The sequence below is a fragment of the Pteronotus mesoamericanus genome, unplaced genomic scaffold (assembly GCF_021234165.1).
Source record: "Pteronotus mesoamericanus isolate MK-2021 breed Mesoamerican mustached bat unplaced genomic scaffold, CSHL_Meso_final scaffold_507, whole genome shotgun sequence".
Classification (NCBI taxonomy): Eukaryota; Metazoa; Chordata; class Mammalia; order Chiroptera; family Mormoopidae; genus Pteronotus; species Pteronotus mesoamericanus.
The window spans coordinates 4,316,797-4,333,215 of NW_026555319.1; the positions used below are offsets into that span (position 1 = coordinate 4,316,797).

At 40.5% G+C, this 16,419-nt stretch overlaps 1 protein-coding gene across 2 annotated transcripts in view; it reads left to right on the top strand.

The window, feature by feature from the left end:
• The first annotated feature begins 789 nt into the window (after nucleotides 1–789).
• Nucleotides 790–16,419, top strand: part of ATP2A2 (ATPase sarcoplasmic/endoplasmic reticulum Ca2+ transporting 2) — a 51,456-nt gene continuing 35,826 nt past the window's right edge. The window contains exons 1-5 of one of the 2 annotated variants that reach the window (XR_008530890.1): nucleotides 790–1,478; nucleotides 2,197–2,214; nucleotides 2,323–2,405; nucleotides 11,847–11,951; nucleotides 15,572–15,710. Coding sequence is in view for 1 of the 2 variants with exons in the window: in XM_054594107.1 (XP_054450082.1) it covers nucleotides 1,361–1,478; nucleotides 2,197–2,214; nucleotides 2,323–2,405; nucleotides 11,847–11,951; nucleotides 15,572–15,710 (463 nt within the window). In the remaining variant the exon portion in view is untranslated. The remainder of the gene's footprint in view (nucleotides 1,479–2,196; nucleotides 2,215–2,322; nucleotides 2,406–11,846; nucleotides 11,952–15,571; nucleotides 15,711–16,419) is intronic. The other variant, XM_054594107.1, reaches the window with a different exon arrangement.

The window sequence follows — 16,419 nt, forward strand, 5'->3', positions numbered from 1 at the left end:
GAACCTGTCTCTTCTATGCAGACACTGTGTATCAAGGTCGTGTGGGCTATTAAAAATAAAGCAAAGCCTCCTCCTTCCTCCCCGCAGAGCGGGATTTCCTCAGCCAGGGCGCAAAACCCGCTGGGGAAAGGTGGTATTTGCGTGCGATGGCGATCTCGGCGAAGCGTGTGGGATGCGGTGTTCCCGACGCGACAGACGAGGGATTTTGGCCGTGAGGGAAGTGAACTGCGGAATTCCTTCCCTGGGTTCCCGAGGCAGAGGGTGGGCGGGGGTAGAGGGCTCTGAAGGAGACATTGCGATGCAGCATGCGGCCCTGAAGGCGAAGGGCGAGGGGGCAAGCCAAGGACACCAGCCGGAGCGCGCTTCGGGAAGGTCTGTGGAGCCCGCGTTCCCGGGCTCCCAGATCACCACCCTGGCCCGAGGCCGACCCTGAAGGGCAGGCAGTTCCCTCGAAGCAGGGAGCGCAGGGAGCCCATCGTGATCCCTCCACCCCCCTGGATTCTAGTTCTTTGGGTGGGTGTGGAATCGAAAGCCGTACGGGCGGAGAGCTGACGGGACTGAAGCTAACCCGGCACCGCTGACAGTAAGGGCGCCGGACTGGGCGGCCTGGATCCGGGCTCCCGGGGGCGGTGCGCAGAAAGGGGCGGGGCCTGCGTGGCAGCGTGGGCGCGAGCGCGCTGGCGGGAGGGAGCCGAGGGGGGGGCGGGGCCGCGCCGCCCGCGCCGCGCTGGGCCCTCTCGGCCAATGAGCGGCGTCCACATGCCGCGGCGGCGGCGAGAGGGGAGGTAGCGGCGGATAAATGCTATTAGAGCAGCCGCCGCGGAGCCGTCCCCGACGCCACCTCCTTCTCCTCCGCCGCAGTTTCCTCCGCCGCTGTCGGGGGTGCGAAGCTGAGGAAACAGGGCGAGCGCGCCGCGCACCACCCCGTAGGCTAGCTGCCCTCGCTCCGTCTTGCCCTCAGGGGTCGGCCGGGCGCCCCCCTCCTCCAATCCGGGCGGGGTCGCTAATCACCTTAGGAGAGCGGGAGGGGGCTCGGGGGCCGCGGCCTGTGCTGCAGACGGTTAAGGACGAAGGCGGCCCTCTCTTCTGAGGAGGAGAGGGAGGGTCGCGAGCCCCCCCACCCCCCAGCTGAGCCAGGGAGGGCACCGGCGAGAGCCGGGGAGCGAGAGGGGCGGTTGTCTTGCGGGAGGGAGCGCGGGGTGATTCAGCGCCCTGCGAGGCGGAAGCGGTCGGAGGAGGAGGGGGAGACGCCAGTCCGCGCCTGGGCGCCCGGGGTGGCACGAGCCCACGGTCCGAGTGCGAGGCGGAGGCGAGGAGGCCGCGGGGACGGGGAGGCGAGGCCGGCCGGGCCCCCGCAGCCATGGAGAACGCGCATACAAAGACGGTGGAGGAAGTGCTGGGTCACTTCGGTGTCAACGAGAGCACGGGGCTGAGCCTGGAGCAGGTCAAGAAGCTCAAGGAGAGATGGGGCTCCAACGGTAGGTGGCTGGCGCCGGGGCTGCGGGGGCTCCGCGCGGCCGGGCGCGGGCCCGAGAGCCAAGGAAGATGGCTGACCGGGCCCCACCTCGTGGGTCTCGGCTCTGCGCCCGCCGAGGGCTGCGGGCAGCTGGTCGAGCCCCCGCGTCGGCCCCGCGGGAGAAGGGCTGCGTGCGGGGCCTCGGGGGCCGGGGCTCCGACTCCTGTCGACCTCCTCGCGGCTCGAGCCCTTGACCTTCCCCGCACGCAGCCAGATCTGCGGCTAGTCACCAGCAGCAGCCTGCCCAGTGGAGGGAGGGACGAGTCTCCTGCAGCTGGGTTGAGCCCTGCGAGACATTTTCTCTTCCCCAGCCGGTTTATGAGGCGTCGTAGTAATTGAGAATGCCTCTGACCGTTCCTGTACTACCCAGAGCCGCACATCTGGCAGAAGTGATGACATCGCTGAAATGACTCGTTGTTTCGGGATCCCTGTTTAGGTGGCGATGAGATTTGACGCTTTGGGGTAGACCTAAGGCCATTGGCTACAGCAAATACTGAATATTTTCTTGGAGTACCATTTTAGTAAGGTTTTCATTAAAAATGGTTGAATGTACATATGTCTAGGTATGTCTTTCAAAGACGGTGATAATTTTTAGCAATTTCTTTAAGAAAGGTAATGCTAAAATGGTTTTTCCCCCCTTTCTCTTGACATGCTGTCTGGCGAATTTCTACATCGTACAGAGTTACCGGCTGAAGAAGGTAAGTAATCTTAAAATCACCCCCCACGCACACACCTCCCCACCCCGCTCCTTTGTGTGCTGATGTTCAGATGACATTTACAACAAATACGATGTTTGTCTCTAACAGGAAAAACCTTGCTGGAACTTGTGATCGAGCAGTTTGAAGACTTACTAGTTAGAATTTTATTGCTGGCAGCATGCATATCTTTTGTAAGTATAAAGCAATTCATTTTCTCTCTAAAAAATTGAAAATATTCCATAGATGAAAAACCAGGAAATTAATGAAAAAGTCTATTGGGCGAGAACATTATATTTGGAGATTTAGTCACTGTCTCTGAGTTTTTAAAAACCTAGGTATTTTTAAATTACAAACAAAACACTTGAAGTCATTTGTGAACAGAAAAGTGTATGCCTGATATGTACTGTGCAGTTAGAAATTATTCCCTAATGTGGCAGGGTCTTATGAGTTCTTGTGCTTTATCAGCTTTTAATCTCAAAAAGTTCTTTATTGGAAGGTCTTTTTTGGGTTCTTCCATTGTGTAAAATCGTACTGAGATGATCATGGGCACTTTATATAGTCTGTAAATAGAACTCACAAAAGGAATATTCTAGTTGCTCTCCTGTCCTGGTAAGGGCAAGGTGACAGTTGTTTCTGACAGTGACAAGAATGATGACGGTAGTGATGGCACCACTGTTGACCAAATTTGGTCACTGACCTTTAGGGTGGCATATTTATCTAAATTGGACCCTTGTCTTGAGTGACTCCTAGGTAAAGAGAACAAGGTTCAGTACAGTTGGTTCTAGATCTTTTAAAAAAAAACACAAAAACCCATAGTGTTTTTTTCTTGTTCTTTATGTGCTTACCCGCTTGAGTCCTGTATGGTTGCTAAGGAACTGGTGAAATGCAAAGAACCTCAACAGAAGAAAGGGAATGGGGGTTGCTGAGGATATTTCTAGATTACTAACATGTTTTTTCTGTTCAATATTAATTTTTTTATTACATTTTTTTCCTTGGGCAGTGGACTTGGTAGTTTTCCTAAAAATGGTCATGAATAGGACACAGATGTTCCTAAATCCTAACAGCCTGAGATGCCTTTTGTTCTTAATGTATTTTATGCTTATAAAAACTATGGTGGCAAGTGAAATTCACCCAGTGTTGTAGTCTTTTTCAGTCTTCACAAAATTGACACAGCTCCAGGGTATCATTTTTGTGTGTTTGTATGTGTGCGAGCCCCATGGATCTACCTTAGTCTTTATGACCACTATACCACAGGGGCAGGGCCATTTTGAGAACTAAGTAAAGGAAGCAGTGGACATTAATTTGGGTGAAGAGAAAAAGTGGAACAAGGTGAACTTTTTTTTTGGAGTAATTCTGTACACAGATTCTGCCTTGAGACTTCAATATATCACACCATGTTAAGCCAAGTGATGTATGGCCATTAATCAGCCCTCTTTTCAGTGGTTTTCTTTGAATAAAATTATGAGTGCTATATCAAACTGTTCAACATCCTGAATTAAATCATCCATGTCTCTTAGATGCCTGCCTAATTTAACCCCTCAACCCCCGCTACTCCCCCAGTAAAGGGCCGCTGCTTTAATCAGTTAGGATAATAGGATAAAGGAGTAGATTTGTTTGGTTAACTAGTTTCAGTATATTGTCATGGGGCAAAAAATTATGTATGTGCTAGTGTAATATTTAAGTTGGCTACACAATTCTGCAGTAGTCTCAGCTTTGATAGTTAACATACTGGGGTTCAGTAAAGTCACTAGGGACCTCTTGTAGAAGTTGATCAACTGGACTATCCAAGTTAGATAAAATAAATTCTTGAATTATTCTGTGTATGTAACTGAAGGCACTGTTGTAACATCAGTGGCATTATTTCCAATAAACAAGCTATTTTTTGGGTTATATAGTATCTCTTGAGTGATCAGTTTGAGTGACTATGTTAACATTTTAAATTAATGATATGTGTGATTTTTACTTTGAAGTAAGTAGTTTATAGTTCCTAGGCATTTTCAAATGGGGTTTAAAATGTTTAATTTTGTTGTAAGGTCGGACGTTGGGTTTTTGTAACATAGAGCTGTTCTTTGAAATTGAAAATTGAGTTACCTTTGGATAACTACTTGGCATTATTGCCCAGGATATGGACTATGCTACGTTTTTATTTTATGGGTTGTAGTGCAAAAAAATAATGTGTTTATTAGGAAGTATTGTTACTTAATTTGTTTTGATTTGTTTGATTAAGAAATTGCAGGTATAGAACCTGTTTGTTGATTTTCTTCACACGAGGTCGGCACTACTGCTACATCATGCTTGACCTTTCCTTTATTTCTTTATCTTTCAAAAGAACACTGAATCTTTTGTGGTAGTCAGTTTATTCCTATTTAATAGGAAAAACTGGTAGAATATTTGTGTTCTTCTGGAGAAGAAAATAGGTAGTTCTGTATATATGGTAATCATTAGGTTCTTCTCAAGTTGAAAAGAAGTATTAAGCTTTAGTGATTTATTTCAAATATCAAACTAGGTAGTAAACTGTTAACCACAGTTAATACTTTGCTGTGGCAGAAAGTAGGAAACTATTAATGTTTTACACCTGTGACCTGTAGGAATAGTTTAATTAACTTCTAATATTCATCAAAATAGTTTACATTAAAGGTTACTTGGATTGAAAGAAGGGAGCTCTATATCTCCCATTGCATATGAAGTAACATTAGAAATTCCTTAATTTTAACATTCAGGACCTTCTGTCCTAGTCAGGTCTTTCTCTATCCTTTATCACCAATTCTTTGCCATTCTTAGAAGATATATGGTTGCTTGCCTGGAATTCTCCTCCTCTCCTCACTTTCACTATTTCCTTAGGTATTGGGTTGGCCAAAAAGTCCATTTAGTTTTTTCCATAAAATGAAAGACATTCTTCATTTTCACCAATAACTGTTGATTTGGATATTTTGAGTATGTCGGCTATCTCTCGCTATGTATTCTAGTGGGTAGAGACCAGGGGTGCTGCCAAACATCTTCCAATGCGTAAGCCCGCCCCACAGCAAAGAATTATTTCATCAGAATGTCAGTAGTACCAAGAAACTTCGCAAACCCCTTTTGACACATCCAGTCAGTCACAGCACCTTCTCCGTACACTGGACAAATCTTTTTTTGCGTTTCAGTTGCGGTTTTACCTTTCTTGAAATAATAAAGTATAATACACTGAGAATGTTGCATATCTTCTTCCATCTCAATATTAAACGCACAAAAATTCACAAATTTTGGGGTTTTTTTAATGCACGCTGATATGACAGTTGTCACAATACAGTCTAACAAAATTGTTTTGAATGAAGTTAAAGATAACTAGGCACTACTAGATCCATTGTACGGAAAAACTAAACAAACTTTTAGCCAACCCAATATTTACTTAATACTTGGTACCTGGCACAGACGCTGGGGAAAGAGTATCAAACGAAATAGAAAAAGGCTTATCTGGAGCTGACATTCTAGTAGAGACAGATAATAAGTAAAATATATCAACATAATAATTTGTTGGACGATGATAGTGCTGTGCAGAGAAATTAAATGGAGGGGATACACTTTCAAATGGGGTGGTCAGATGCCTCTCAGGTGACATTTGAGAAGAGATGTGAAGGAGGTGAGCAGGAGGGCTTCATCTGTCTGAATCACAAAGTCCTCTGCCTTAAGACAATTTGCGAAAGTTTCGCTCCACCATTTCCCACCTCAGCTAGTTAGAGCAATGCCTAAATGTTAACAGAACTTTCTTAATACTGCAGCACTTCTCAACTTTTCACTTACTTTTGAATAATTGTCTTTTCTTCCTACTGGACCCTTTACAGGAGTTCTTAGTTCTTTTTAGAGCCTAGATTATTGCTTTTGATAAAACAAATACATATTTGGATGAGTTTGTGTTGGTAGTATTTTCAAAATATTTAAGGTCGGTAATTTTTGGTTTTCTCAGAACAACATATTTAAGGAGTGTTTGATACTGTATTATGTAGTGATTTGAAATTTTTTGCCGTTTTCATTTTTAAAAAGAGAGAAAATGGGCAGCTTACTGATTGGTTTAACTGACTTATTTAGAGCCTTTCTTTAAAATATGGTTTGAAAGTTGAAAGCATTGCTCTGGCTGGTATGCCTCAGTGGATTGAGTGCCAGCCTGCAGATCGAAGAGTTGCTGGTTCGATTCCCAGTCAGGGCACATGCCTGGGCTATGGATCAGGTCCCCAGTTGGGGGTGTTTAGGAGGCCAACTGATCAATGTTCCTCTCCCTCTTTTTCTCCCTCCTTTCCCCTCTCTCTAAAGGTAAATAAGTGAAATCTTTAAAAAAATAAGAAAGTATGTAGTTTTTGCCTTTTTAAAAAGGCTTATCGTCTCAAATCTGAAAACACTGAAGAGTGTTTTCACCTAAGGTTTGTGTTGGCATCAGAAGAAAATGTATGTAGTCTGATTCATGTGTTTTTTAAAATTTTTTAATTGATTTTTAATTTCTCTTAAATGTAAGACCTTTTCTAATTTAGGTAGATTTGGTGAATACTCATATAGCAAATTCCCTCTGAAGTATATAACTTATTGTTGGTGCTCAGTGTATTAAAGGGATTTTCCTTAGGAAGTCAAACAAAATCTCTAGCTTTTAGTCTTCAAGATCTGAACAGTGTTTTGTTGGGGTTTTTTGTTTTTTTTTTTAATTTTTGAATTTTGAGAATTGAATGAACTCAAAAAAAAGTCTGGATGCTCTACTAGAAATAAATGATAAAGATTTATTCAAAGGTCTAAGGGTTTGGAAGTACAACTAGGCAATACCCAGAGTGTTCCAAAGAAGAAAACCTAGGAGTTCGTAGTAAAAAGGACATTCTTCGGAAGATTCAGTCCTGCCTTCTCAGCCTCTGGATTGGTCTGAGATGGTAATCCTCTGGAAGACAGGTGGTATGGATAATGGATATCAGATGACTTGGATACATGAACGTTCATTCTTCTTTCCTTAGCCCTTTAGTGGGTAATCAGAGGACTATCTGGAGATTTGATGTATATCCAGGCATTGACACAGGACTGGGAAGTTAAAAAGTGTAAGTTCCCAGTTAAAACAAGAATAAAATTATTTCCTTATGCCTCCAGCTACTTGATTTTAGTAGTTTAGGAGTTTGTCTGTAGTGACTTCATTTTATTTCTTTATTCTCCTCCTCATGAGCATGATCTAGAAGTCTAGGAAGCCTCCCAGAACAGGGGGAACTGAACAGCTCCACTGCAACTAAGAAGCGAGTTCTTAAGTACTTGTCCTTTAAACTAACAATGTATTCAACACCACCAATAATGATGGTTAACATTTATTGTACACTTACCAGAGCTTTAGATGAATAGTTTTATTACCCCCCCCACCCCCGCCCAGGAACTTCTAAGGGAAGGTTTTACTACTATTTCCATAGCTGTAGAACCAGCTCATGGTGGTCCTAATCTTATTTTACGATATATGGAATAGCTTTTCAGAGACACAAGACAAAAACCTGCCTAATTCACACTTTAAAAAAATTTTTTAATTTATTTTTAGCGAGGGGAAGGAAGGGAGAAAGGGACAGGAACATTGATGTGTGAGAGAAACATCAATTGGTTGCTTCTTACACACCCCGAACTGGGGACCTGGCCCGCAACCCAGGCACGTGGCCTGACTGGGAATTGAACTGGCGGCCTTTCAATTCACAGGCCAGCGCTCAGTAGGCTAAGCCACACCTACCAGGGCAAAAATTTTTTTAAATTTATTTTTGAGAGAGGGGAAAGAAGGGAGAGAAACATTCATGTGTGAGAGAGACATTGATCTCTTGCTTCTTACATACCCCCACACTGGGGACCTGGCCTGCAACCCAAGCATGTGCCTCGTTTGGAAAGCGAACCTGCGACCTTTAAGTTTGCAGGCCAGTGCTCAGTCCACTGAGCCACATCAGCTAGGACTGTACTTTTTTTAATGGTTGAAAAAAAATTTTTTTTTTTACCCCAGAAAATTGCCATCACACTTACTGGTGATACTTTCCTAACTCTTTTGAAGTGAACAGTTTCCAGTTTCTCCTGTAAAAAATTTTTGATGTAGATTTCTTAATTTATCAAACAAGCAGGAGTCCCCAAAGGCATTGCAAGTTTCTAAGCATACAAGGAGGAATACAAACCCATACCCTCCATCTCAAAAAGGTGCTTAGGATCCTCTCATTTTCTTTTTCTCAGTAAGAGCTCTGCATGTTACCCAACATGTAATGTAACTGAATCACAGTACTCTGTCTTCCAGTTTGCACCAGAACATGCCTTTTTACCTTGGATTAAAATTTAGCTGTTAAATTCTGCTCTCCAGCATCTTTCAGCTCTCCTGTTAGAAGTTACTGTGCTATATAGAGATCAGTCTTACAGGTAACAATTAGAAGACATCCTATCTTACCCTATTTAAGCAGTTTAAATTGTAGTTGAATGTTCATTACCAAGTGGTTACTTTGTATAGGATTGGCAGGTTTGAAACTTTGACCTTGCTGAATAATGTAAGCCCCAGAAGACATGTAATGTTACTGTGTTTAAACAGCGGCAAAGCAAAGGGAGTAAGAAACTTTTTATGCTAAAATTATACTGCAGTAGCCTTTTGTTCCACTTTCCTTTGATGCTGTTGGTGTAGTTGGTTATCTTTTTTGCTCTCTTAATGTTTAAGTTCATATACTGCTACTTAGAGGTCATATGAGGTTTTGTTTCATTCGTTCGTGCACCTGTTTAATAAATATACAGTGAGCATCAACCGTGTTAAGACATCTTCTAGGCCTATGGAGATACAACAGTGAACAAAAGGCAATACAGATAATCTTTAATGTTTAACCTATTCAAAAGAAAGATTGTTTTGAAAAGGTTCCCCCTTCCTCCTGTTTAAATATATTTTGTAAAACTTCTGGCTCTAGTATTACGCTAATAAGGCATCTTGCATTTTGGTAATAGTGTGTCACTCATCCAGTTTCACTCTTCTTTTCTCTACCCTCTTCCCCATCTTATGGAGTCTTTCATTTGTTAGCACCAGCCTCCCACTTACACGAGAGAGGTTTTCTTTTCGATACAAAAAAACCGTAAAAAGTTGCACAATGTGATTTGAACATGATTGACTGGATTGGTTCTTACCATTTAATGAAATATAGTTGATCTTCATTTTGGACTGTAGCATTTAATTCTTTGGGTTATTTGTGGTTTCAAAAAAGACATTTTTAAAAGTGTTCAGGAAATTGTTGGTTGTCAGTTTTTGATAGGTTGAGCGCCATCCTTCTACCCTGAGATTTGCCCACTAGTTTCTTATCAGCAGTAATTAGTATATCTGTAGAACTTGTAAATCACTATGAATGCCTGTCTTTCTTACATATAAACATTTAAAATCATGTAGTGGAAAGAAAGGCTAGTGCATTGTCCAGATTAGGATTATTATACTGTTAATACCACTTGTGCAAAGGAATGGCACATTTCTTGGAAAGCGGAGGTTCACTCTGATAGTCCTGTCATTGCTCGCCTTCGTCTTTTCCTTCGTCTTTTCCTTCGCTCCCGCTGTTACTGTTAGCGGATATTGCTCTAAGTTTGTTTTGTTCCTTAGGTCTAGCTGCCAAGAGGGAAATTCATATCCGCTTTAACAAGGTGTGAAGCTTATCTTACAGTTGCTAATGCTTCACTGACCTTTTGGAAAGGTCCTAGTTACTCTTTAAGTCTAGCAGTTTTTCTCCCCCAAGAGCTAATTAACTTTCTTATTTCTTATATGCTGTCCCTAGTATACTTGGAAAGCTAGTATCAAAGCAGCTGTGATCTTGCATCTATCAAAATTTATAACTTCTAGAGAAGTTTTTATTTTGGCATTTGGCCTGATTTTAACACCAGAAGTGCCCTGTTGAAAGCTTGCAGAGCTTGCAGCAGCATTTATATTCATTCTGGCTTTCTCCCTGCCCTGGTTCACTACCTGTCAGTGGTGATTGGCATCTATCAGGACCTGGTCCTGGTGTCTCCTAGTGTTTTTCCTGCTCATATTGATATTTTTTAATTCATTTTTCCCCTCTTTTCCTTGGCAAAATTCATGTTGGACCTTGCCTTAGTCATCTCTCTGGTTGTTTGCTATTTGTGTAAAAGCTCACTTTATAGCCCTGGCCAGTTAGTTCATTTGTTTAAATTAGCATCATCCCGATATGCCAAGCCAAGGTTGTGGGTTTGATCCCCAGTCAGGACACATAGAAGAAGCAACCAGTGAATGCATAACTAAATGAACAACAAATCAATGTCTCTTTGTCTTTCCCTCCCTTCCCTTCTCTCTCTAAAAGTCAATAAATTTAAAAAATAGGGAAATGTTTCCTGGTATTTAAAAAGCTCACTGTCTAGTATTCCACTAAGTACATAGTCAGATGGCTTCTTTATTGACATAAATGATATCTCACAATATTAAAAGTATCAAAAACGGTGCTTTTATTTACTAGATATTTTAAACAAAAGGTTTTATTGTGAAATATGCAAACATTTTAAGCAATGTTTTAAAAACCAAAGGCAAAACTTAGCTCTCAGACTGAATCATTAGATATACTTAACATCCTTTTTGGATTGGCAGTTTTCCACAGAAATTGGTTACAATTTTAACATTATTTTAAGATTGTTTGATTGAGCAACCCTAAGGTAAAAGAGAATTTTGAAGTAGACCATAGCTCTCTTGATGGTTGTGTGACCTAGAAGTTAATTCTCTGCTTATTTTTCTTGGGGCAATGCTCTGTGTCCAGTTATGGCATCTCAGACTTACATCATTTCTGAAATGCTGTGCCACGTGCTTGAGTCCTATGGTGGGTGACCTTCAGAGTGCATTCCTGATGGCGGGACAGCCGTGCAGTAACCCTGAGACAGCCTCCAGCAATGCTGATGACAGTGCATGAGGCATTAACAGCTTATATACTCTAAAATTTGGAGTTAGTGATCAAGTTATATTTATTACAAGTTTATGCCACAGGCTGCTATTTGATATGAGTAGCACCCAATCAAAAAAGTTGTTGATGATTGCCTTTTACTTTAACAAAAGTAAGAGTTTAAGTATTTCTTCTGAATATATATATATATATATATGTATATATATATATATATATATAAAATGAATGGTATTTATTTCCTTATAAGTATTTTATTTTGATTTTTTTAAAAGATTTTATTTATTTACTTTTAGAGTGAGGGGAAGGGAGGGAGAGAAACATTAATGCTTGAGAGACGCATCTATGGGTTGCCTCTCACACGCCTCCAGCAAGAGACCTGGCCCACAACCCAGGCCTGTGCCCTGACCAGGAATCAAACCTGTGACCTTTCACTTCACAGACCCACAGACCGGTGCCCAATCCAGTGAGCCACACCAGCCAGGGCAGATTTTAAAATAGAATTATTACATGAAAAAGTAAATTAGTTCTTAAGGGTATTGGTTAGAAGTTGTATAGTTTCTGTTCTCAAGAAGTATTTTGAACAAGACATAAGCTGGTTGTTTATGTCGTTACATTTCGCCACTACTTGTTTCTAGGGATGGTAAGAAAAGAGATTCTGTGTGTCGCAATTCCTTTAAGTGCCAGCCTCTTTTGTTATAAAGTGGCACAAAGCCTAAAAACACATTACAGTTCTAACACATGCCATTTCTTTTTTAGGTTTTGGCTTGGTTTGAAGAAGGTGAAGAAACAATTACAGCCTTTGTAGAGCCCTTTGTAATTTTACTTATATTAGTAGCCAATGCAATTGTGGGTGTATGGCAGGTAAGCAAAAACTCCTGCACTACTAAATTTTAGTGATTTATGTGACTTAAACTGTGTTCATCTTTCCATTGACTTTTTCCTGATGTCTTGACTAAAAATATCTCTGGAACGTCTAGAGAGAGAGTGTGTGTGACTCCATTAGTATAGATCTCTCATGTATATATACTTTGTTCATGGTAGCATGGAGTTAAGAACAATGAATCAGACAAGCTACTTAAGAAAAACCAGAAAATTAAGAACTAGTACCTGTCTATTTCCTCATTGCTTCTTGTGAAAAACTTATTAAATGCAATGTCATTTTTATTCCCTTTGGATATTTTTTTGTATGGGGAGACAGCTAAATTTAAAAAGTTTTATAAGAACTATTTATAAAAATTGTTATAATCTTAAATTGTTTTCCTTTCAGAACAAACTCCTGGCTATTTTCCTTCAGTTACCCGACCCTTTCTTAATTCACAGAATGGAAACTAACTTTACTTCAGAAACAAAATGGGATTTCTTCCTCCTGTTTCCCCACTTTCCCAACCCAGCTCATTTTTCCTCTACACCTACCTAGTGTGAGAACTTTAACTTTTCTAGGACTGTTTGTTGATTTGTTTGATTTTTAAAAAAAATTATATGTATTTTAACAGACACTAATACTTCAAATTCATTTTAAGTATTGATCTTTTAGGCTTTTGATGGATATAGTAATCCTCTTGATCACTAAATAAAATAGAGTGCATCTGTTATTCTAAAAGTGTGAACTTCTGATCTTACTAATAAACATGGTGATCTTTATCTGGTGGTCTCATGGAAAGATGGTCTACATAGAAAATTTTAATCGTGCTGTATTCCTCACTCTGATTTTTTAAAAAATGTTTGTATTTAAGTTTAAATGATCCTCTTGTGAATAGTTTAGGAAAAAAGAAACAATACACAGCATTAGATTATCTTTCTCAAGCTAGTAATATGTATTTTTTATGAAATAATTTATTAATTCAAGTTGTGTGGTAGATACTTCACGTACATTCCCATTTCATCCTCACAGTGATCTTATAAGGCAGATGATATTCCTATTTGACAGATGTGACATTGAAGTTCATAGTGATTAAGTTACTTAACCAAAGACCATACATGTAGCTCATAGAGTATCTGAAATTTGAATCCTGGCCCAGGCTTGAATGAATTCCAAAGTTAAACTTTATAGCAGCTTTCACAGAACTTATATAACTTTTATATTTGTCTTAGTTTAAAAAAAAGATAACATTCTTAGATCTTATTTTCATTTACATAGTATACATTATGGGCAATAGTGTATGGATATGGGCAATACTGGAGAGTTACTGCCTTTTAGAAGTAAGAGAAGTAATTCTGGTGTAAGGTAGTGTTGGGAAATGGGGGTAGGCACATATTTCTGACCAGTGACATCAATGAAGGCTCCTTAAATGAGGTAACAAGCAATTGGGAACTATTGAGAAACAGTTTTATGGGTGGAAGCTTTGAGAGAATACTCCAGAGAGGGAGTGGCATAAGCAGAAAGATACAAAGTGGGTTTGGGGAATGATTTAGACCAATTTAGGTTTTAGTGGAAGAGGTGGGATTTGTAAACTTTTAGAAGAAGATCTTCTAGGCTTTCCTTTTCTTTGTTGTGAGTTAGGTATATTTTCATTTCCTCAATTAGAGCTGTCTTTGATGGAACCTGTTTAAATCTATGATCATTAGCTTTCCCATCCCCTGTACTCTATAAATATTCCTTTTGATAATTTGAGTTGAGGGGAAGGCTTTCTAAGTGATTTTAATTGGCCTCTTTTGTCCTTGGTGTCTGAGATAATTTATCGTTTAAGCTTATGCTTCTAAGTTAAGTGTACCTTTGCTAAATTTTAGTAGGAGCGAAATATAGTGCTCTTGGGATGTCTCCTTAATTTCGAGGGGTCCAGTTAAACCGCACCTGACATGACCTTGGTGAGACAGTGAAGGAAGTAGAATGGCCACAACTCATAAATTTAGGGAGGGTTTTTTTTCTTTTTGTGGAAATACTAGTTTCGAATTTGACTGTAATAGACTTTGAGCATGACTGCTATTCATTTTACATACATATCAGTAACATTTGAACTTAATCTGAAGGACCTGTTAGCAAGTGACATTAATTAGGGTTAAGTGTTCTAATATCTGTTAATTATAAAGCAATACAGATATACTCATTTTTTTTTGAGAGAGGGGAGGGGAAGGAGAAAGGAGAGAAACATCAGTATGTGGTTGCCTCTTGTGTGCCTCCACAATCACTGGGGACCTGGCCTCCCCCCCAGGCATGTGCCCTGTCTGGGAATTGAACCTGCAACCCTCTGGTTCACGGGCTGGCACTCAATTCACAGAGCCATACGAGCCAGGGCCAGATATACTCATTCTTTACGCAGATCTGATATGGGATTGAAATTCTCATGAATTTTCAAAATTTAAGGCTTCCTATACTTTTTCAGAGATGCATACAGAAAAAGTGAGATATGTGTCATTAGCTTTCAGTGTTGTGTCATCTAAATTCTCAGGTTTAAGGATTTTTCATAGCAGACCATAATTCTCACAGCAAGGTGTAAAAAATGAGAATTGCATAGGGGGAGATGTGGGGAACTGCCAAGTAAATTCTATCCAAGTAAAAGTTAAATTGAAGAGCTTTAGATTGAAGGTCCAAAATGTGAGAGAAATGAAAAGAATCTTTCCCTTTGTCCATGGAGCAGCCTCACTTGGGTATGCACTTTGTAGGCTTGCTCCGTAACTTCTAATTGCTTATTCTCTCAGAGGAGAGGAGACAGATTTGGCACACAAGATTTTCTTTCTCTCCCTTCCTTCCCACCCTCTCTCCCCGCCCTTCCACTTCCCTGTAGCTTTTTTATTTTTCCCCAGCATGACTCATTTTGATTTTACATCTTTCATCTTGAAATTAGGAAAGAAAACCTGTGTGACTAAGTCTTGATATGTTCATATATAATATTATGGGAAATATGGTACACAGCTGGCAGTGCTGTGATGAGATTCATCCATTTCTTGGCCTTTACCACTGGAAAGTCCTTCAGTTTGTGAGATGTAATGATTTTTTTAATTCATCATTCATGACTTTTACTTTGTACCAAAACACAATCTAAGCATTTTGCATATAGCTTATAAATCCCCACAACCCTTAATGTAGGTATTAAAGTGTCCTGGTTTTGTAGGCAAGTAAACCTGTGTCTTATGTAAATTATCTACAGTCATGTAGCTGTTAAGTGGAAAAGTCTAGATTGAACCTAAGCAGTCAAACCCCAGACCACCACCCTTCTTGTGAGACAGGGTTGATTTAAACGGCGTAGGTGTGTGTGTCTGGATGTGAGGTCTGTGCTTCAGTGTGCTTCGGGATGACAGATTCATTTTCCCCATTGTGATTTTAATTCCCTTATCCTTCTTAGGGGGCTTATATTTTCATTTTTAATATAAACTCATAAGGGCCTAGCGTTTGTCACCTTAAAATGTGAATTGTTAACTACAACTATTGTCAATGTAGTACTTCTTATGTCTTTTTAGATTAGAACTCCAGCATTTGATTCCTTGGGCTAGAAAGCAGTGATAGGCATGTGCTCACTACTTTTATCTTGTTCCCTCTTTTACAGGAAAGAAATGCTGAAAATGCAATCGAAGCCCTTAAGGAGTATGAACCTGAAATGGGCAAAGTGTATCGGCAGGACAGAAAGAGTGTCCAGCGGATTAAAGCTAAAGACATAGTTCCTGGTGATATTGTAGAAGTTGCTGGTAAGTTTTTCATTTTTATTTCGTTCTAGATTGTATATCTGAATGCATTCTTTTTCTCAAGACTCATAAATGTTTTAAAAATTAGATTCATGTATCAGTTTTAGTGCCATCCAAACAAATCAGGTTTTCTATAAAATTTTGAAGTGTTTAGCACCTCCTTTCATGTTATTGATATTTTTTGAACAAGGTGTTTTTGAAGAATTTGTGCTTATTACTTTGTTTTTAAGGTTTTTATTTATTTTTAGAGAGAAGGGAACGGGGGGGGGGGGGGGGAAAGAAAAGAGAAAAACATCGATGTGAGAGAGAAACATCAGTTGGCTGCCTCTCACACACCCCCCAACTAGAGACACAGCCCAAAACCCAGGCATGTGCCCTGACTGGGAATCGAAGCAGTGACCTGTCGGTTCACAGGCAGGTTCTTGCTGAGCTACCAGTGCTTTTGAAACATTGTAACACACTAGCACTAGTGAGAAGATGAACTTAATTTGATAATTAGTTGTAGTGCAATTTGTTAGAATACTAGTTAATGGATTATAGTTTTTTATTTTGGTTCTTGGCTTCTTAAGTCATACTTGAAACTATTAAACTAAACTGATAGTTAAGGGCAATTTCATGACTCTAAAATCTCTGATTAAAAATGCTTTTACATTACACTGAGCCAGGGCTCTATAGGTGGGCTCCAAAGAGTTTGTGAATCTACTACACAGCC